The 24,340-nt window shown below is 34.4% G+C and overlaps 1 protein-coding gene across 2 annotated transcripts in view; it reads left to right on the top strand.

The window, feature by feature from the left end:
* Positions 1 to 22,859, top strand: part of LOC150102226 (uncharacterized) — a 92,971-nt gene extending 70,112 nt beyond the window's left edge. The window contains exons 7-9 of one of the 2 annotated variants that reach the window (XR_016548943.1): positions 10,452 to 10,534; positions 13,257 to 13,302; positions 21,738 to 21,817. Coding sequence is in view for 1 of the 2 variants with exons in the window: in XM_090399393.1 (XP_090255519.1) it covers positions 10,452 to 10,534; positions 13,257 to 13,302; positions 21,738 to 21,904 (296 nt within the window). In the remaining variant the exon portion in view is untranslated. Of the gene's footprint in view, positions 1 to 10,451; positions 10,535 to 13,256; positions 13,303 to 21,737 lie in introns of both variants that reach the window. The other variant, XM_090399393.1, reaches the window with a different exon arrangement.
* Positions 22,860 to 24,340: the final 1,481 nt, after the last annotated feature.

Below are 24,340 nucleotides of genomic sequence, written 5' to 3' on the forward strand. Positions count from 1 at the left end.
ATGAATATATTTCATATATTTCAATCATCTTCATTTGTTATTCATTGCTTTAATGAAGACTTCCTTTGAGTGTCATTTTAATGTCTTTTGCACTGTTTAATCATGTAATTCAATGTTTGGCTCTGCAATCCATTTGCAGAGGAAACAGCATTTTATAAGAGTAATCCTATAATTCAATGTATTTGCTACACATCTTATAGCGAATTTTTCTGGGGAGGGGGGATATATACATACACTCTCCACCAATAATTTTCTGGACATCCCTTTTATTTGAAGTTATGGAACATTCCAGGTTTGTTAATAACATAAAAACTTGTACAAATAGTAGGAAGCAGTATTTCATCGTAGCAGTTGAATACAGGTGATATGGCAACATGACATGAACTTGGTGATTTTGAGAGAGGTGTCATCATGGGCTGTCACATTGATGGCATGTTCATACGTGCCATTGCCACTCAATTGGATCATCCAAAATCAATGGTTGGTGATGTGATCAACAAATGGAGACATTCTGGCATTACTAGTGCAGGAAAACACCCAAGTGACTGCTGAAAATGAATGACAGGGACAGGAGGGTGTTAAAATAGGTGGTACACAAAAACCAGCTACAATTGGCACAGACCATTCGTGATGAGTTCCAGAGCGCTAGTATAATACAATATATTGTATTATGCGAACCTTGATATAATATAATATATTATATCAAGGTTCACCTGTTTCCACTCTGATGGTAGGACATGGTTGTGAAGGCCTGATGAATACTTGTTAACACAGTGTGTTGTACCTACAATAAAGTTTGGTGTGGGAGAATTCAGCTAGTTTGGAGTGGAACCACTGGTCATTGTCCATGGTTCCATGAAAGCAGCTCAGTACCTTTTTATATTCTGGATAATCAGGTGCTGCTTGCACTGTGGAGTTTTTATGGAATGGATCCATGTTACTATCGAGACAACAGTTCCACAAAGCTTTAGCTGTTGTGGAATCGTATGAAGAAATGGGTGTTAAATGACTGCCCTGGCCTCTGCTGCCAAATCTCAACTCCCATTGAACACCTGTGGGATGAATTGGAGCTCCAGTTGAGGTCCAGGGTAGCACGTCCTCAATCTGTCATTGAACTCAGAATGCTGAATGAACAAGATTGGAATGACAGTTTGGGACTTGGCCAACTAAATTGTACGGTGTATTAACTCAAATATATACAGTATGGTGGTACATCATCATTATCATATACAATATAATTTAGTTGGCCAAGTCCCAAACTGTCATTCCAATCTTGTTCATTCAGCATTCAGAACTATAAGCAGGATACATCATGAGAAGGTGAAGACTGGATGTTGGGTCAGAAGCTGCAGTCAATTCACTATATTCCTTGTGGGCTATCTAGCTGTTTCCTTCCAGTATATTTTACACACAAGAGGTACAAGAACCTATAGCACAACATTTATACTAGTTGGGCATGCCAGACCCATCTATTTCCTTCTGAAAACCAAGGCAAACAGTGAAAACTCAGGTACTGGGACAACCTTATGTACAGCAGAATTGATAAGCTCCATCATCATAAAAAACATCAGTGGAAAAGAGATGGAAAAAAAAAAATACTAGAGAATACAAGCATACCCCAGTCATAATGCACATTAGGTACCAGACCACATCGTATAACGAATCACTGCTTTTTTTTACCACTTGTAGCTTTTTATGTGGTAAAATGCACATAATGGTTTAATAACATTTAATGTAGATGCATGTAATGGTTTAATAATATTTTTAGGCAGTTATATATGTATATAACTTCTTCGTCTTTCACTATGCATTATTCCCGCTTCCTATGCAGGGTCCATGTGTTACTTAGATGCGACCACTTGTTAGTACCACTCCCAACTGACCTGTCACCTAGTCTGCCGCTGGGGGGAAGGATATATTTTTGGGCTGGTTTGCCTGCTTGTGGGATGAAAAACGCCAGGTAAACTGGCGGAAAAGACCCTACTGCCCTCGCCCAAGACTGGCTAAGTTGGCTATGCCTGAGGAAGATTGTCACGTCTTCGACGGGAATTGAACCTGGGACACTCCTTCCCCCAGGCATATGGTTGTGAAGTGCAAAGCCACTGGGCTAACCACGCAGACATTATATATGTATGTAACTGATGTAAATAAAGTATTTATTTATGTCAGATATGCAAACGAAAAAGTTATTCTGAAGGGAACATACCAAACAGTTTGGTCATGAATCTAGAACATTAAAAAAGGTTTTCCATTTGAGCAATGAGATTGTCACATTTATGAATAGCTGTAATATTAACTAGTACTTTTCACTTCACTTAGAACTTTTCTTTGTTTTTAACCACTTTGAGCCTAGCCTGCAGCCTCTCTGTGTTCAGTACACCATCATCACTAAATTTAATAATTTTAACCTTCATCTATTGAATAGATTTATGTGTCTTCTTATTTTCACTGGAGCAACAGCACCCTGACTTTGAATTTATCTGCCATTATTAACAAAAATAAAAGAATAGTTATAAACAGTTTTAATAGTTATAATTCATAGCAAAACAGTAAATCCATAGGTAGAGATAGCAAGCAATGACGTAAATGAACTGAGTCCATGAATACTGCACATCTGCTGATTCACAGTAGTATCATGTGACTAAAATTGTCATATGAACAAATGAAGGGTGTCAAAATAGGCATTAGTCATAATTGAAAAGCATCATATGAGCAGATTGTTGTCAAGCAAACATCATAAGGTGAGATATTACTGTACTGGGCTATTGCTGGCCTGAGTGGCTAGTGTACCCACTCTCCAACCAACAGGTCGTGGGTTCGAATCCCACAATGAGCATGTTTGTGATTATCTTTAGGTGGAAGATGAATTTCGTTGCTCGGTGTGAGACCACCACCCTGCTTATTGGAGGCCTGAAGTGGCTGAAAAAATTGTGTGCTTGGTCTCTAGAGCAGGGTTTCCAGACCATGTAAAAATAAATGAAATAAAAAATTGCAAATAAATATAAAACTGACAAAAATTTAAAAAAAAAAAAAAATACTTATCCACCTACGGTACAAATGTACTATAGGTTTAGTAATAACCTTACTGTGTGCCCACAGATACAAGAAGGAGAATCCATTCCGATAATAGGGGGGATCCATTCCATCTTGTGGGATGAATTGTTTATTATTACACGTTGGAAAATTAAATTTTTCTTTTATGAACATTGTAGTTTTTAAAGTGGCTATTTTGCTTGCATAACAGTTGGAAAATTTTATGTATAAAGCACGTGATTTTGCGTGTTGGTGACCAACAGGTCTCGGATCTGTGGTGAGAAATAAAACAGGTGGGATACTTCTAAAAAATAACTGTAAGGTGATTTAAGGTGTGGTTTTCATAGGAATAGGAGCTAGTTTTCATGTAGTTGAATAGGAGCTAGTTTTGAGTGGATAGATTTAGTGGATGGAAAACTGAGATACTGAAAAAAAAAAAAAAACTTATTATTTGTGCCTGTCCACTGAATATACAAATAGTGGAGAAGCAGATGAATTTTTGAGGCATTAGAAAAGGGCAAGTAACATAAAGAAAAAGGAAAAGCTGGTTCTTGTTGAAGAACTCAACAGCAGAGTAGGAAATGAATCGTAGACATATAAAAATGTTCTGAAAAAGTTTGGAGAAAAAAGTGCAGTCAGAATTTGTTGCTGATTTCCTATAGACACCATCAATATCATTGCAATAAGAAAGAGAGTGGAAGTCCTGACTATGAAAACAGCAGTGTTTGTTTAAAAGAAGTAACTTTCAAACTAGCTTTCTAGAAAAATATTTGGTAACTTAAATCTTGAACAGACTTATTCATTTCAGTTTAACTGATTTAAGTGGGGTTATATTCTCTATTTAAAATAGAAAACTTAAATTCAATTCCTTTCAGACTTACATTTTGTCCCTTTTCATTATCTAGTGGTGAAGTATCTAGTTTATACCAAAAAAACCTCTATACCTAAAGTAGAAGTTTAGGTCTAGAGATTCATCTTAAGTTTAAAATCACTAGAGAAAATATTATTGGCACTTGTGAGGCCATTGATACAGTAGTGAAGAAGCAGAGGAATAAATTTGAGTCATTAGAAAGGACATTTGACAGAAAGCAAAAAGAAAGGCTAGTACTTGTTGGAGACCTAAACAGCAAAGTAAGAAATGAATCACAAAAGTACAGAAATGTTCTGAAAAAAGTTTGGAAAAAAAGGTACAGCTAATAATAATGGGGAGTACTTGTTGGATTTCTTTTTAGGATATGGACTGTTCCTTAATAATGCCACATCCCAACATAAAATGGAAGGATAGACGAGGGGGGGGGGGCATGCTGCTAATATATCAAATGTCTTGAGGCCAGTGACTGCAATACTAGTAACAATTTTTCATGCGGCAATGAGTTTGAAGCCATCTGGTGTAAGGTGTAGTTTATTAAGATTAAATACACATTGGGGGTATTGTTAGAGACCTGGTGGATTGGTTGCTAGTGATGAAGAGATGCATCAACAAATAAATATGATGGGTGTGCGAAAAGAGTAATCATAATGGAGGACTTTAAATTATCCGAACATTTGAATTATTGAGCTGTTGTGAGACAACTTCCTCAAGCAGCATGTGACAGAAGGTGGGTTTCAGTTAAAGATGTAACTATTCTACCCCCACTTGGTGACAGTGATCATGCAGTATTCCCTTGGGAAGTGGCTAAGTTTATTAATGTTCCATTCAGAAAATTACAAAACAGGATATTTTGGCCACTTGAGGAGTATGGGAAGTATATCAGAGAAATGTTAAAAAATACTTAAATGATGCAGTATCAGAATGTGTCCCTAGAGTTAGAAGAATAAATATGGTAGGAGGAAATGGATGTGTAATCTAATTAAGAACTTTGTAAGAAAAAAAAAGACTATGTAGAAGGAATATCGTGTGCATAAGGATGATGTCAGTTATGATAAAGCAGCAGGCCAGAAGAGTCAAAAGTGTTGTATAGAAAGCTAAGTCTGAATATGAAAAGAAACTGGCTCTGCCAGTTAATGACAACCCAGAAGAATTCTGTCATTATGGCACAAGTAAAAGAAAGAAAGAATGAATTTGAAAGAATAACTCTACTGAATGCATATGGTATGCAGGTGACTGTTCAGCTAATGAGCAGCCATTTTGCTAAAAGCCATCAACCTGGTTTTGTGTAACAGCTCTAGTACTTCCTCTTCTTCACCATATGAGGAAACTCGTGTATGAGAGGGAAGTACTAGAGCTGTAACACAAAACTGAATAAGAATTCTGCAATAGGAACTGATGAGATATCAGCACAAATGCTAAGAGTGTTCAGCTGATCTGGCTATTACTTTGACTAGGCTATATAATTTGAGTCTCAGAACAGGGAAGATTTCACAGGAGTGGAAAGAATGTATGGTAATCCCATTACACAAGGGTGGTGTAAAGACTGATGTATCCAACTATCGACCAATCAGTTATGTTTGCCTCAGGAGTGGTGGTGAAGATTTTGGAAAGGTTGATTAGGGCTTGCATTCAGAAATGGATTGACAGAGAATCTCTACTTTGGTTTACTAAAGGAAGGAAGGTTTACATGGGTTTACTAAAGGAATGTCATATTTTAGCAACTTGCTCATCATCATCATCATAACACTAATTACGGGTATTGACCATATCAGTCTATTCCAGTCTCATTATCCATCCAATATCTTTTTTTGAGGTCTACTCTGCCTTCTCTTTCCAATTGGCATATATTTTAGTATTTGTTTAGGATGTCGGGTGTTGGCCATTCAGCCAACTTGCTCACATTCTATAATAATGTTACCGCTGAGTTAGACAAGGGGAATGGATACACCATGATACTCTTGGATTTTGCCAAGGCTTTTGACAGAATACAGAATGATAGACTGTAGCATAAATTGGAGAATATGGGATTGGATTATAAACTGTTAGTATGGATAAGAGGATGGCAGACTGACAGATATCAAAAAGTGCTATATGGGGGATGCGAGTCTGCAAGATTTAAGGTAACCAGTGGTGTGCCTCGAGGAATCAGTCCTTTGTCCATTGTTAATTTGTACATTCATGACATTGGGAGGAATTGACATGTGACATTCAGCTATTTACTGATGATGCAAAGATAGGAGTGCTGCTGATATGCAGTACTTGCAAAATGATTTGAATAAGCTAGAATTGTAGGTATGTGGGAAATGACTCTTTTGAATGGTAATGAATGTAAAATCATGCGCTTTTGTGTGATTAGATATCGAATGTCGTATTATATGGTGGGATAATGTTTGAAGAAACTAATCATGCTAGGGATAGACAGGAAGTTGAATTTCAAGGGTCATGTAGTAAAAATTGTAAATAAAACTCGGAGAATAATGGCAAAGCTGAAACAAGCTTTGCCATGTAAAGATAAGGAAGTCATTTTGCTTCGTTACAAAGCCTTGATGAGACTTCATTTGGACTTTTGCACATAGGTCTGGTCTTCTGGTTTCCATGGTGATTCTGATACAGTGGAGAGTGTGTCAAAAATGATATAAGGATTGTGGAATACAGATTATGAAGGCAGATTGAGAATTTGTAGGCTGCAAACACTAGCAAACAAGAGAAAGAGGGTTATATGATTGAGACAAACTTCTGAAAGGGTTAAACAGAATATCAGTAGATGGAATATTTCATTTTATGGAGGATGGGGAAAGTGATGCGAGAGCATCCGTGGAAGTTGAGAATGAATGACGTCAAGAAGGGGATTAGTGTTAGATTTTTCTCTCATTGAATAGTGTGGCAGACCTGGCAGCTCAGTTGTAGGAGACGAAGAAATGCATCGCCAATTTAGCCTTATGGATACCAAGTGAATGATCATTATGGGTGACTTTAATTTTCCAAACATTGATTGGGTAGAAAGAAATCTCATGATCAGAAAGAACAGGAATTTATTGAATTGTTGCGAGATAACTTTCTCATGCAGTATGTGAAAAAAGGAACTCGAGGTCAAAGAGTGTTGGATTTGCTCATAGCATCAGAAGGGATCTCTTAAGAATATGGCTATTTTACCACCAATTGGTGACAGTGATCATGCTGTTCTTTCTTGGGAAGTATCTACTTGTATTGGAGCTCCGAATAAATCAGGCTACATGCTAAATTACAAAGCTGAAATTATGATCAACTTAGAAGAATACTATCTTTGGTCCCATGGTATCAGTTACTGAATGGAAAAAATGTCAGCAATACATGGGAATCTTTGAAAAAGTGCTTGAATGAAGCAGTATCTGAATGTATCTGTAGTGTTCGAAGAATAAATAAGTTGGGAGTGAAATGGATGTGCAGCCTTATTAAGCTAGAGATCCACAAGAAGAAGTTGATGTGGAAAGAATATCGTGAGAATAAGAGTGAGAGGAGTTTTGAAATATATAAAACTCAGGCCAGAAAAGTAACGAATATTGTGAAAAAAGCTAAAATGGAGTATGAAAAGAAATTGGCCATGCAAGCTAAAGGCAATCCAAAAGAATTTTATCGTTATGTCTTAAGCAAAAGAAAGAATGAATGTGGAAGAATAACTTTATTGAATGCAGATGGTACACAAGTATCGGAAGCTAAGGAGATTGTTCAGTTAATGAGTGCTCACTTTGCTAAGATATATCAACCAGGTGTATGTACCGTGGTGCATGGTGCTACTGCTATGTTAGATGAAGAGTTACGGGTTCATGAAAATGAGGTTAAAGAGCTCTTGCATAACCTGGATAAGAATTTGTCAATAGAAACAGATGGAATATCTGCCCATTTGTTAAAGGAATGTTCAGCTGAATTGGCTAGGCCTTTCACACAGTTATACATTTGGATAACTTGAGTCTCAGCTCAGGAATGATACCACAGGAATGGAAGGAATGTAATATAGTTCCATTGCACAAGGGTGGTGCAAAAACTGATGTGTCTAATTACCGACCTATTAGTATCTCTGGTGTGGTAGTGAAGATTTTAGAGAAGTTGGTAAGAACTCGCATACAGAAATGGGTAGACAAGCATTCTATACTATGCAGGGAACAGCATGGGTTTACTAAAGGAGGGTCATGTTTTAGTAATTTGCTCATATTTTATAACAATGTTACGACCAAGTTGGATAAAGGGAATGGATACACTATGATAATGTTGAATTTTTCTAAGGCATTTGATAGGATACCACACGATAGGCTGTTGTTTAAACTGGAGAATATGGGACTAAAACATAATCTATTAACTTGGATAAGGGGATGGTTGACAGACAGATATCAAAAAGTGGTATACAGTGGGTATAAATCTGCAAGATTTAAGGTAACCAGTGGTGTACCTCAGGGTTCAGTCCTTGGGCCATATCTATATATTCAATCTGTACGTTCAGTCTATACATACATACATACATACATATATCTATTAATGACATCAAGCAGAGTCTATCATCAGATTTGCAATTGTTTGCTGATGATGCAAAGATAGGCAGGGCAATCAGGGATGCTACTGATATTCAGAAATTACAAAATGATTTGAATAGACTGGAAATCTGGGCTAACGAAAATGGATGTCAGTTTAATGTTATTAAGTGTAAAGTTATGCACTTTGGCGTGATTAGAGTTCCAGCGGCATATTATATTAGTGGGGTTATGCTACAAGAAACTGAAGAGGCAAGGGTGTATTGATGGATAAGAATTTAAAGTTCAAAGGTTACATAGCAAAAGTTGCAAATACAACTCAGAGGATAATTGGTATGTTGAAGCAAACCTTGACATGTAAGAAGTAATTTTGCCTCTTTATAAGGCTTTGATAAGACCACACTTGGATTACTGTGCACAGATTTGGTCTCCCTGGTTCCAAAGGGATAAAGAAGCTGTGGAAAGAAGAGTTACAAAGATTATTTCCGGATTATGGGATTTAGATTATGAGGACGGATTGCGAGTATGTGGATTACAGACTCTGGTTAACAGAAGAAAGAGGGGTGGTATGATAGAGGTCTATAAACTTTTGAATGGGTGTTATAGCAGTTCAACTGATGAAATTTTTCGTTATATGGAAGGCGGGGAGAGATCACGGGGGCATCCATGGAAGTTAAGGTTGTTCTCAGTCAAGAAAAGGTTAAGAGCTAGGTTTTTCTCCCAGAGAGCAGTGAGTGAGTGGAATAATTTGCCCTTACGGGTAGTGAGTGCATCTAGTGTGAATGAATTCAAGGGAAGGTATGATAGCTGTGTTGGGTCATTTACAGCCTCCCTCGACGAGTCCTTGACTCCCTGGAGGTCTTAGATAATAATAATATTTTCGCCATGATTTCTTAACTGTTTGTTTAAAGTAAAAATCTACCTAGAAAAATTCTACTTGCCAACTGGAATCGAATGTTATTTCTTATGGTGTCTTTACATAATGGCTGATGGTATTTCCACAGGGCTACGAAATAACTTTCTAAGTGTATATATAAATTAAATTAAGTAGGCACTGTGTCAAAATATCTCTTATTTCTTGTTCCATTTTGTGACCTGATGGAAAAGTAATGAGGAGATTAGTGCCTCTCTCCAACTCTTACACATAATTAGTTATCCATTTGTATTGAAATTGAACCTGTTAGGTAACTTAGACAGAATTCACATTCTATATATTTTGTGAATTTGATCCTGCTCAGCTTCTGGTGGATATTCCCTAAGATAGTTTATTGCTGTGTACTCCTTATTTTCAAAATAAGGATGCTGCTAATACCATCCTAATATATGAATAGCTATAAGCTGTTCACAGGCTCAGTTATAATGAACAGAATTGCAAATAAAATGCTTAAAAACTATGTGTTCACTCAAATTTATGTGTTTGATCAGTTTAGTATGCATTAGTCCTCATCTGCAGGATGAGAACTAATGTAGCATCTCTCAGAAAAGAGATGCTACGGCATAGCTCAGAAGTATAGTTGTATAATCACCATGTTGCAAAATCATGTGATGCAGAGAGGCTTGAGTGGGCTTTTTGAAAGTGCTGAGGGACCTTACAGAAATGAAAAGGATACTGTGCACATGACTTGGACCATGTTATTTTGTTTTCTTCATGATTTCATCATATTTATCATTACACATATCATGTTGTTGTTGTCATTAAATGCAGAGATTCTCTTGGGGGTTTGTATTGTTTTGTAACGTCGCAAAGGTGTGCCTTTCACGTTCTCAGGAATGTGAAAAGTATAATGTATTATATTTTTTACAATGTGAAAAGACATTATCAGTGTTTTAATTTTGGGGGTTTCTTGTACTCTAGGAATAATGTCATTTTTAAAGGATGGGCAATAAAATGTCATGTTTTGTTGTCATGTATATAACCATTTAATAAAAAACACAGGCACTTTATTATTTTACAGTGCATTAATTTGTAAATTATTGCAACGTAAAGCAATCAGTGTGTGAAATCATTAAGGAAAATAATTGTCTGTATATAATTTTCATTGCAGTCGAACCACAAGCTGAGTGCCGTTCCCCACCAGAAAAAGTGACATCACCAATGCCAAGTCTCCATTCATCACTTTCTTCAAAGGTATGTCCCAAATAATTAAATGTAAGTGTAGGTCTTTTCAGTTCATATGTTTTTTATTATTATTATTTTTTTAAAAATTATTTCCTGATGTGTACAGAATACTATGATAGTCCAGCACAATCAAGTTTTCATTATTACTGGCTTCCTGTCAACAATTTTCTTCCAAATTAATCTATTTGTTGGGTTTCCAGTATTGTTCACTCTTAAAGTTTGTTTTTTAGGATCTTAATTTTTGTTTCTGAGGCAATGTTAACTGCACCAGTCCATCTGATCTTTCTTTTCCCATTTAAGAGACTGTGCCACCTCAGCTTACAGAATATCATTCCATAAAATAAATTATTAAACAGAAATGTGCGTGTTCGGTATATTTTTCATGCCCACCAAATTTTTTGCCACTTTTTTGTGTATTTATGTATTCATTAGAGATTTGTTTTTCTTTCCAGTTAGTCAGAGAGAAAGAACAAATCTTGAGTTATGTGGTCTCATGCTTATAAAAAGAAACATATAACTTGTTTTATGTTTCTCTCATGACACTCAGTCAGGAGGTTGTCGAATATCAAATTTTTGCACTGTATAAACAGATGTGTGTAATGGTCACTATAAAGACATTATCATTAGTAAGGATTGGGAGAGCATGCAAAAAGCTCCATAAAAGTGATTAAGCAAAGGGAGGAAATTTTACTGGTGATTGAAAAGCAATTGCTGAAGTGGTTTCAGATGATCGCAAAGATATAGATGTGTCAGCAGAGAAAAGAATAAAACATTCAATAGTCACATATTAAAGTAAAAAGATTGCGCTTATGTAGTACAAATAGTGAATATGTTCTAGTGAAACTAGTGAATTGTCATCATCATCATCAAATTCCTGCCATGTACCCTCAAGGGGTGTACAGGATATGATAGTACTACATGAAAAATTTACATCATTACTAACTTCTTATCTACAGTTTTCCTCTAAATCAGTCTGTTACTTGTCAAGACTCTAACATTATCAGATCTTATATTTCTATCATCTAAGGCACTTTGTACCATATCAATCCACCTATATCCATACTGTTTTCCTGCCTATATCAATCCACCTATATCGTTTTCCTGCCAACCTGGCAGAGAACACTTGTTTTGCTAATCTTTCCTCACCCATTCTATACTAGTGAATTGTTTACTTATTAAAAGTTCATCAATCCAATTTGTATTTCTTATCCACAAAAAAAGGAAAAGCCAACTTTTACTGCTAGTGAACCTTAAAGTTGGCCGATTTGAATACTAAATTTTGTATGCGGGAATAAGCTATAAGAGGTGAGTATGTGAAATGATATTGCATGTGATTTAATATTTATTTGTTGCACATTAACATCATCAGGAGAATAGGAATGTTTCCCAAACTTTCTTCCTCTAAAAATAAGCAGGGTTAAAAAAATTCATCCATTGAAAGTTTATTTTATAGAGTTGTTTTGTTCTAGAACAGGTTGCTAAGCAACATGTTTTTAAATTTGTTTGTTATAATTTCGATTTAAAAAAAAATAAATGTTATAGATAGCTTTGTTTATGCATTAATTATATTTTGTGAAATTTACTTAGCATACTGCAATGCCTAGTAGCAGGCTTGGAGGGAGGCAGAATTTTATCTCAACCATTAAAAAAATACCTTTAAAAAAATACATATTTTCTTGAATTTAGTGATAGCATATGCCTTAACAAGAGCCCTACATCCAAGTCTTATTTTGATAATTTAGCCAGCTTTGCACAGAAGTCTCTCTTTTATCAGCAGTCCATCAGCTTGGCTAGCCATAGTTTGCTTTTGGATGTTGAGACCATCATGAACAAAAACAGTCTTTGACACAGCCTCTGTAGTTAACTCTTATTTTCTCACTTCTTTTTAATTTCTTGAAGGGGAAAAGAGGCAAGCTAGTAATCCTTTTCATTTTTTGGTTCAAGACTTTTTTTTGTATTAATCCTTAATTAGATGAACAGAACATCTGCTAACGATAGATAAAACCTAGTAATATGTTTACTTAACGCATTCCGGAAAGGAAGAAGCAAATTGACTCATGGTGTACTTGGAATTAAGGCAGAACACACAAATTTGTCCAGTTCTTTCTGTTTGGGTATCAGGTATATATTGGTAGTTCAGTTCTAAAATGAAAATGACCCTATATAGTGAAACCCATCTTCTGCACAGATTTAAGCAAAACAAAGTAAATTTTTATTGTAGTACTACTAGAGTATTTAGTGTAATTAGAAACAACTGTAATGAACACCATACTGCCATAGTTGCAAACCAAACAAAGTAAAAGTTTTATTGTAGCACTAAAATAAGTAAAGTCCTGCACTAGGCTTAAATTATGTGAGAAAGCCTGGCATGAAAAACATGAAAGTAATTTAAAATTATAAAAATAGTTATTGCAAATATCTTAAACAGGCTACTAAAAATGCAAATTTCATTAAGTAAGCTTATTTCAATACTAGGTAAACATGTAAAAAGTTACTAAATATTACAAATTTCTAAATGTACTGCATCCATATGTCACTGTTCAATAGAGGTACCAGTATGCTGTACCATTGCATACCCTCCCAAAAAAAGTTGTTGATTGATCTGATTATGTTTGATGTTACAGTATACAACTCCCCCCCCCCCTTTTTTTTTTTCATGAAATAACTACTGATTTTACTTTTAAGTATTGAGATAATTATATTTTTTGTGTTATTTTTTTTTCCTCTGTAGTATTCTGGATCACTGGAAGAAAGTGAAAGACAATTCCAAAGACCTGGTAAGTTTTGAAATGAAAAGGATATCTAAATTTCAATATCCAAAACAAAAGTTTTGCATTTTAGATCTAAACGTGGTTAATAGTCATTACTTCAGACATCTGAGGACAGATCAGAGAATGCCCAAAGCAAGATTAGAAAATGAATATCATGCAGTTTGCCTTTGGACTTTATTATAACTAGACATCTCCAGGGTGTCGGACTCATTGAGGGAGGCTACATACCACTCACACCAGTTATCACCTTTTCTTGAATTCATCATACTGTCTGCACTCACCATCTCCAAAGAAAGTTATCCCAATCACATTAACTACTCTTTGAGAGAAAAATCTAGTGATGTTTTTACAATCTTTCATGGACGGGAACCACAAAAACTAGTATTTTGCATAGTTTGTTATGGTAGATAGGCTATAGTAAATTTTCTTTAGAAATATTATTATTATTATTATTATATCACACCTCCAGGGAGTCCAAAGACTCATCGAGGGAGGACATCTACTCTACAACTCTTCATCTCACTACTCCACCAACCTTCATCTAACACCAGCTCCATCTACCGCCAACTGCCACTGTTAGTACTTTCACAGACAATCACAAGCATCCATGCCCACAGCGGGATTCAAACCTGCAGCCTTTTGGCTGGAGAGCGGATATGGTAACCACTCAGCCAACCAGGCCAGCCATATTGTATCTGTAGGGTTTCTTTTGGTAGTTTGTTATAATAAGAATCAATTGTATTATGGTAGATGGCAGTTACAGAATCCCTTGAGACCAAAGATATGGTTGCTTATAATGCAAGGATCACTATTGTGAATTTAAGATATAAACATTTCTCCATTCCCATGAAACAAAAGAAATCATAGAAATAAAACAACAGAAATCATGAGAAACAGAACAAAAGAAAAGAAACTGAAGGGGGAAAAAAAGGTGAGAAATAACAAAAAAAATCACAGGAAACACAGAGGAAATAGCAAAAAACATACATTGACTCCAGAATGCAGCGGATTGCAGGAATTGTACATAAAACACACAAAATAACATGAAAAAACACAAATTCACACAAGAATGGGAGATAAAGGAAAGAACCAGAAAAACATGAGAGTATGAAAATGAAAAATTCATTTGCACTTTTGAAAATTATGGAGACAACTACCATATAATTTTCAAAAATGCATTCGGATCACCGTGTAAGCTTAAAAGAAAAGAAAAATTCATTATTTTTTATTTTATTTTATTTCAAAATTTATTATTATTATATCATACCTCAGAGAGTCAAAAGACTCATCGAGGCAGGACATCTACTCTACAACTCTTCGTTCCGCTACTACATTGACTCCAGAATGTGGAGGATTGCAGGAATCGTACATAAAACACACAAAATAACAACATGAAAAAGCACAAATTCACACAAGAATGGGAGATAAAGGAAAGAACCAGAAAAATATGAGAGTATGAAAATGAAAAATTCATTATTTTTTATTTTATTTTATTTCAAATTTTATTATTATTATATCACACCTCCAGGGAGGACATCTACTCTACAACTCTTCGTCCCACTACTACATTGACTCCAGAATGCAGAGGATTGCAGGAATCGTACATAAAACATACAAAATAAGAACATGAAAAAGCACAAATTCACACAAGAATGGGAGATAAAGGAAAGAACCCAGAAAAATATGACAGTATGAAAATGAAACCAGAAATGAGAATGAAAAATGAAATTTATGAGAATGAAAATAAGGAATAAATTACAGTTGTGATATGAAAAAAAAAATTAGTTAAGTAAGACAGAAAAGATTAGTCATAAGAAATCGTATGCGAGAGGCTAGTTTTAACACTTGAAATGAGAGATTAAAATAGTAAGTAAATTCTTAGAAAATTTTGGAAGGGGGATTAATTTGAGGCTAGCAAAAGACTATCGCTCAGGATCAATTCCCGGATTGAGACTGCCTTTTTTTTTTTTTTTTTTTTGCAAACTTATAGTACATTTTACTGTGGATGGACTAAGGATATGCTTTCTAGTTTTATCAATTTTATATATATATATATATATATTTGTAGTTTTAATTAATTTTTTACATAGTCTAGAAACTCCACTCTACAGATCAAACACGGAACTTTTTTCAAGCCTCCAGTTAGTGGTGAAGTGGTCTTGCACCAGGTTATGAAATTCATATCCCACTCGAAGACAATCACATATATCCACGCCTGTGGCAGGATTCAAACCTGCAGCCTGTTAGTTGGAGAGTAGGTATACTAACCACTCATCCAACCAGGCTGGCAGCAGAAAGTTCATTGGGTTGCAGCTTATTTTGTGTTTGAAAGACTCTTTATGTATAAGATTTAAGTGTAAATTTCTAAATTAAGTTTTTGGTCTAAATTTTATTGTAAAAACATAAAATTTTACAGTGAACACATACACTAGTTCATTATGAAAATTTCAGGTGAGTGACATTAATAACTATTTTAATAGAGAATCCTTTAAGTTCATGCTCTTTTAGTTCCTTTATGCTTCCTATTAGTGCACGAGGGTGGTGTAAAGACCGATGTATACAACTATTGACCAATTAGTATCTCAGGAGTGGTGGTGGTGAAGATTTTGGAAAAATTGGTTAGGGCTTGCAATCAGAAATGAGTTGACAGTGAATCTCTATTTTGCAATGAGCAACATGGGTTTACTAAGGGAAGGTCATGTTTTAGCAACTTGCTCGCATTCTATAACAACATTGCCATTGAACTAGACAAGGGGAATGGATACACCATGATACTTTTTAGATTTTACTAAGGCTTTTGACAGAATACAGCATAGTAGCCTGTTGCATAAATTGGAGAATATGGGTTTGGGTTATAGAATATTAGCATGGATAAGAGGATGACAGATATCAACAACTGGTATACCGGCCTTTTGTTATTATACAGTGATAGCATTTCTTATGCCAAGGTTATGGAGACAACCACTGCACCGTGTAATAATGTTCATTTAAAATAAAATGATTACTTGACATTCCAACCTTTTATGTTAAGAAGTGGTTAAAAATAGGTCAGATGTATGCTTAGTAGCAAATGCTTAGGTTCTTTTCAGTACAATTGGTGGAGTTAGAGAAGGGAAGCCAGTTTAAGTCATAAAATTAAAGTCTCCAAGGCAGATGAGATGACCTTGCTGTTTGAGAATTCAAATTGCTTCATAGATAATCCTAGAAATTAGAGTGGTTATGAAAATTTGGAGAGCAATAAAGCCAGTAAATGCAGCATTGTATAACAAGGAAATTTGGACCAAAGTTGATCATAAAGAGAGAGAATTTTGGTTTGGCATTCTCTGATAGGGAAAGTCTGATCTGACAAATTTACAGGTACCACTACCTTTTTACTGGTAGGAATAATGGAAAGTGCAGTTTTTCATTGTTAAAAGACAGTTGTTCAGGCTTCCAATTGTGGTTCTGTGAGAAATAACAGTTCCAATGCAGATACTTATAAGTGGTGGTGCATATCATATATATTTATGATCACAAGTGTTCAAATGGATGTGGAAGTGTGTGTTTGTGATTTTTTTTTTTTTCTACAGATGCACTATTACTATATTTTTAAAGGTATCTTTCATTATTGCTGATACCAAACATAGCATAAGTAGAGAAATGCAGTGTGGAGGTGAAAAACTAATGCATGTCTCCAGCAGTGCAAGTGCCTACCTAATCTTCTGTCCATAACAGTGTTTCTTGCATATTGCTCTACATGGACTTTCTTTCTCCAGGTATGATCTCTTGGAAGTGCAATGGAATTAGTTGTCCAGCAGCATATATATGTGCAGTCAATCCTGCTGGCTGAAATGAGTACTATACCCTGTAATTAACTAGTTCCCAGTTAATTACAGTGCATTAAAGGAGAAGAAACCAGACCTTGCTCTGGAAACAAAAAATGAGAATAGCACTTCATGCATTCTGTTCAAGATGGACTGGTCATTACTAATACCATGTTCCAAACATAAAGCTCAGGAGATATACAGATTTCAGATAGGATATTAATCACTATTTCATTTTAATATGGATAAAAAAAAATTTCATATTGAAAAGAAACATACATACAAATTTTTTAGAATGAATCATTCAAGCAGTTTTCAGAGGTGAACCGAAGACTCAAACTCAAATATTTTTCAAGAGAACAAATGAAACTTTGAAAACAAGAATCAAATATTGGAGACTCATTGGCAGGCACTGAACATTGATTTGGTTAGTGAAGTTCTTTCCAAGGATAGAAAAATCAAAACCCCATGGTACTCAGGAAGTTAAAAAGACAATCATGGAAAAGTAGAAAGCATATTGAAAATTTTACAAGTGTCCTGGAGCTAAAGTCATGGGAAAGACTTCAGTAAGAATATCATCTCTACCAATCGACCAACCTTTGCCGGCAAAGGTTGGTCGATTGGTAGAGCCTCTGCTACTAATGGCTCAGTTAAGTAAGTTTGAGCGCGGTTAGTAGTTGGAAGGGGACAATCGTTCGATGCTGTTGGCACACTCTCCCTCGATGAGTCTTTGGACTCCCTGGAGGTGTCAAATAATAATAATAATAAAGGATTAAACCAAGTATATAATTTCTTGGTATCTTTTATTTATAGTATAATGAAGGGAAAAAACTTCCAACAAACAAATGTTGAAGACATTGTCATACCTTGGTCATACAACACATTAGGTTCCAGACCATCGTGTATCGAATCATTCCCTTTTTTTCCCACCTATAGATGCATGTAATGGTTTAATAATATTTTTAAGCTGTCATACACAGTATGTGCATTACTAATGTAAATAGAGCATTTCTTTATATTAGTCATATGAATGAAAAAGTATTGAAGGAAGGAGAACACGCTGACTAGTTTACCTGTCTATACCATTAAGTTTTTCCATTTTTGCAAAAGATGGTCATGTTTATGGATAAGTGGAGTATTAATTGGTGTGAAACTTTTCACTTTCACCAAGAACTTTGTTTTTAACAACTATATGTGGAAAGCTCACACTACAACAGTAGTGTGAGGTAAGTTTAGCCTGTGGCCTATCAGGGTTTGATACACCATTGTTCCTAAATTTAATAATTTTAATCTTAGGATCTGATGTAATAGATTCACGAGAAGCAACAGTACCCTTTCTTTGATTTTTATCTATTATTAACAACTATTAAAAAGAAAAGTGGTAAGTTTACAATTCAGAGTGAAACACAGAGATGCACTGAGCAACGATGTCACGAGCAAACTGAGTTCACAAACACTCCATATCAGTTAATTTACAGCAGTATTATGTCACTAAAACTGTAGTATGAGCAAATCATCATAAATCAAAACAGAATTCAGAAATGTATATTAATGCATTTCTGAATTCTGATTGGCTCTGAAACATTGTCAGATGGACAGGGCCAGTGATGTGATGCAATACAACTGAAAAACATTAGATAAGAATCAGTATGAAGAAATTTTTTGGCAAACAAACACTTCTTTTTCAGCTTTCCACATTTTAACATCCACTATTAATGGTCAATTTCTGCATAGTCCATCACTGGGTAAGAAATAAGATAATTATTACCATCCATTGCATATTTATTTTAGGTTGCCATGTCACGAGTAATTGGTTACCTCAAGATATAACTGAGTGCTCTCTAAAGAATAAATGATGTAAGTATATCATATACTCAAATTAGTCATATTCCATTACAACAAAATTAACGATAATGAACAAACAGGAAGGAGAACACCGTACTAAATGCTAGAAGTAAGGTAAACATACCAAATTTTTTTTACTACATAAAACAGAATTGGCATTGCTAAATAAAACTGACCAAAAATTAAAATGAAACTCCTCTTCTGATTTTTTAATTTGTCAACTAAAAATTCTCACTGATCACTGATGATTGCATTTTTGAAATCCTTGGTATGAACTTTTGTTAAAAATATTGTCAGTAAATTATTACAAAATAAAAGCATACATATGGATATTGTATTAAAACATGTCAGCGAGTTTGTTGTCACCTACAGTTATATTGATTGAAAATGAGATGGTGAAAATTTTTAATTTTTAGGACATAACCAACTTTGTCAAAAAAAAAAAAAAAAAAAGTGGGACTAAGTGAAACCGTTTAACTTAGCTCTTTGCAAGTTGTAACATGTAAAAGATTTAATAAATATATTTTTGCATCTATAAATTATTTTTATTCTTTTCCCAAAATGCAATATGAACATATACACACTGAGAAGAAAATGTGATTTTTTTTTTTTTCCTTTCACAAAATTTCTAGGCATATTTTTTTCCAAGAAATTTCGGCTCTACATTTGTTTCTTGCTCAGTAAATTGTAAAATATGGTACTAAAAAGAGCTCGAATATAATGATATTAAAAATGAAATTGTTTGTGACGAAGATTTGCTGTGCTGAAAAAAGTTCTTTCTTTGAGTTCACGACTTTTCTGTTAACAAAATATTTTCTGTATGACAGCATTTTTTTCTCTTGTTCTTTAAGTTTTGAAATTCAAGATTCTGCAGAATAATGTTAAGAGGATCACAATACTGTTATATTGCTGATTAATGTTAAACATCTATTACCAGTTTGAACTCAAATTTGAAACTCGGAACTCATTTTTAGATTAATTGTCAGCTTCTTTCCTCATGCAGTTTTAACTGGTCATTCATTAAGCAAATACTAAAAGTGCCAAGGAATAAAAATTTTCTAATAATTTAATTGAAAACCTCTATGATTGAAAAACAAAATTAAGCATGATGTTTGCAAAAATGACACAAACAGAAAAATCTTTTGTGAACTTTCTAGTGTTTACATGATTGACTGCAACTATAATACGAGGGTGGTCTAAAAAAGTTCTTAGCCTAACAATGAAAAAAACGAATTTATAATTTCAAAATTATTTTTATTTTTCAACATAATCTCCCTTAAGACTAATACATTTATTTCAGCACCATTATCCCGTTCCCGTAGTGGTTCTCAGTATGATCTGCAAAATACATACCCCTCTACAGCTGCAATCACCTCGAAGATAGCGAGGAAGAGTTTTAGTTTTGAGAAGAGACAGAAGTCAGAAGGAGCCAAATCTGGATAATAGGGTGGATGTTCCAACAATTCATAGTGCAGATCCTTTAATTTTCCCATTGCCAAAACACTTTTGTGGGCAGGTGCATTGTCTTGATGAAAGATAATTTTTTTTCTTCTACAAACTGGGTCTTTTCTCACAAATTTTTTCGTCTAGTCTGGTTAAAAGATCGGAATAATATTCCCTTTTCAAGATAATTAATAAACAAAATGCCTCTAGCATCCCAAATCACCGATGCCATGACCTTTCCTGCTGATGGAACAGACTTTTTCTTCTTTGGCACTGAACAACCAGCTTCCGTTTGGATTGTGGTGTGTACTGGTGAATCCAAGTCTCATCCATAGTAATAAATCAACACACAAAATCAGTTTTAAATTTTTGTTAAAACACTCCAAGCACTGTTCAGATATTTTCATGCAAGTGCGTTTTTGATCTGCTGTGAGCAAGCATGGCACATCTTGCACAAAGCTTTTTGATATGCAATTCTTCATGCAAAGTATATCCTACATATTCTTTTGAAATGCCTATAGTCTCAGCAATTTCATGCACTTTGACTGGTCAGTTATCCAATACCATATCGTGCACTTGATCATCTTCAAGGCTGGTACAGCTATGTTTAAACATAGCTGTACCAGCCTTGAAGATGAAATGGAAGAAAGGTCTGGAAGAAATGGACTGCCAAGTTTAAACTTGGCAGTCCATTTCTTAATCGTTGCAATTGAAGGAGAAAAGTGCCCATAAACTTTTATGAACTTCGAATGAATTCCTTTTGGCGTTAAACCTTCTTTTACAAAGAATTTTATAACTGCACGATACTCAATTTTATCCATTTCAAGGGATACACACAACACTTTTGCTTCAGACAGCTGTATAAAATGAACTACTTGATAGAATGACTTGCAATTTCACATGGATGCTTATGAGAGATGTACCAACTTAGGAAAAAAATCTTGCTGATAGTGCTGCTATCTATGGTCGAGGCTGAGAATTTTTCTGACCACCCTCGTATGTATATAAAACATGTATTATTTGCTACATTCAAAATTATTAAAGAATTACCAAAGTAAGTTCTACACTACCATCCTGGAGGAGGAGAGTGAAATTCTGAAAAACAGTAGTTCAGTTTTGAATCGACTATGGAAGAAAGAAAATGAAAAAAAAAAAAAAGTGTATATAAAATAATATATTAAACTTGCAACATAATGTTCTTATTAACCAAAAAATTAACTTTTTGTCATATTACTTTTGTAACTGCTGCTCATTTTGATTAAAATCTCAAGCAATTACAATGTTAACCAAATAATTTTTTTTTTTTTTTTACTTTCTGACTGAAAAAATAAATTTTTAATTCTTTAACAGTTCTTCATCCACTTCCAGCCATGAGCATAGGTAGGCGCAAATGTGACCCTGTAACTAGATATCATCAATACAGAAAGTACTGGGACCAACATAAACCTCCTAATGAAAAACAGCACAAAGAATTGAGGTGGAGTATAAGAGAAAGGATGTTGGAGTATGATATATAATTTGAAATATGGTAATTAGTTTTTCTTAATTTTTATTTTGGCATTTGCTTTTTCATATTTCACATAACTATCTCTGAAAGGAAATCCTGTCCATTTCTTGTGCCAAAATGGTGCATGTTAGAAATTAAGAGATGTAAATAGATATTTTGTTGTTACTATGTTAAAACTCTGTGTTACTGAAGTATGGAAGTATATGTCAAATATTTGCTTTCTTTAGTCAGTCTGCAAAACATGGACGAGGTCCAATGCAAAAGTTTCAGGAATTTATTTATAAACATTCTAATGATACAGTAGGAACTGTTCATTATTCTTCTTTTTCAAAGCACTCTACATTCTACTGTTGATACAGTAAATGTTCTTTCAGCTCAATTTTCATTTTTGAAAACATTCGGATGAAAAAAAAAAAAGGTGATACATTAATTTTATCACCAGGAGCAAGATGAAAATCCTACTTAACAGAAGTCTTGCATAGAATGAAAATGTTCAATGTTTGTTCTCTAATGTAGGGTTTTTCAGATTATCTAACCCTTAGCCTACTGATGGTACTAAATAGTATGTAGACTAACAACCTTTAATGGGCTGCAGTTCACATTTAAAAAAAAAAAAAAAGCATTTTTGCAAATATATGCCACATTAAAAAAGGCAGATTAATTGGACACTGTCTTAGGAAAGGTTTGTGACAGTAACCAAATCAAGGATAATTATTCTTATATCAAGTCTATCCAAATGAATGATGACTTCTACGACAAGGGAAAGTTATCCATTCAAAGGCAGTGGATGGCCAGAACATTTACATCTGTAGTATTTTCCAAAATATCCTTAAATTTTTTGTGCCATTTGCTTTAAGATAATTTGCATTCTTTAACAATATACAGATTGCGTTGCCCAATTTTTTGCATGCCAATATGAGTGCAGTGATAAGGACGATATAACATTAATTTGTTGGAAAGATTTGAGTTCGAGTCAGCTTTCCCTGTGAAACAAGGAACCTTTATATAAGGACTTTCAACTGGGAACCATTTCATTTCCATTGAAAATTCAAAATTTCAAGATGATATGGCACAGATAAAAATCAGCCAAAGAATACACAATAGGCATAATAAACTGCCCTGTAGCCATAGTAAGCCAAATTTTATGCAAAATTTTGCACATATTTCTGCTCTTGATAACTCATTGCATATGCATGTAAAGAACAGCCTCAAACAATTTACACTAGGGGATAGTGTAAATTTTTGTTCACCTGATGAGGATTACATTCGCTATTCAGTTATTCGATATAATTCACTAGTCATTATATCGTAAAACAGGTACATTCCAGCAGGCTTTTCCTCAAACTTTTGCATTGCACCTTGCATACAGTTTGTATCTGTTTACATTAATTCATTTGAATGCTGAAGTTATATTTTGGAGAAGGAAAAATGTAAATAAGAGGATATTCATCCTATGCAGTGTATATAAGTTTTCTTTTATGTAGTCCTGAGAAACAATAAGGAGTTTGCTGGATTTGAGAATTTGTATGTGTGTGTATTTTGTCAATGAATAGATTATAAATCCAGAATATGGTGCTTCTGCTTTCTGTAACTTTTTTTCTATCAATTGAGTGAAATTCATATCACCCACCTTTTTTTAGTAGTTTACTATAAAACACTCTACCAGAAAAAGTCAGCCATAATCTCATAGCATTACAGTATATTTGATTTTCACTACAGTAAATTCATAGGGAACATAAAAATGATTTTTCTATCAATTGAGTGAAATTCACTTCACTCACCTTTTTTTAGTAGTTTACTATAAAACGGACTACCAGAAAAAGTCAGCCATAATCTCATAGCATTACAATATATTTGATTTTCACTACAGTAAATTCATAGGGAACATAAAAATGATTTCTTCTAGTGGAGAATATGTTATAGTTAAATTATATTAATATCTATTGGGTTTTTATTGGAGTCTGCTAGAACAATGTTTGCCATAATATGAAAGTTGACTGTAGTGCTGTTAATGGGGAAATTTGCAAAAACAGACTTTTCTCTGTAACTATCTATTTTTTTATGTAGATAGTTTTTTGTTTGGTTACAAAGTAAATTATAATAGACAAGAATATATTTCTCCAAGCATTGCATAGCAATAGATATACATTTCCAACCAAAAGGAAGTAAGCTGTGCATAGTGTGATGTTATGGCAATTTGAAATGAAGTCACTCACCTCCAAATGCAGGTAGGCAAGTTATGAAAATGCTACTTATATAAACGTTTGCTTGTTCATGCTTAAATAAAAGATTAAAACAAACAAGAATATAATTTATAAACCTATTCCTGTAGTCCATATGAGTTTGCTGTTGCAAGAGTCAGTAGGAAACTTATGGGGAAAAACTGAAGTCTTGAACCATTTTTAAGAACCAAAAATGCACTACTGGTGGCCTGACAAAGAAGAAT

This window comes from Typopeltis vanoorti, chromosome 10 (genome assembly GCF_054136105.1).
Source record: "Typopeltis vanoorti isolate ZY-2024b chromosome 10, IOZ_Tvanoo_1.0, whole genome shotgun sequence".
Taxonomy (NCBI): domain Eukaryota; kingdom Metazoa; phylum Arthropoda; class Arachnida; order Uropygi; family Thelyphonidae; genus Typopeltis; species Typopeltis vanoorti.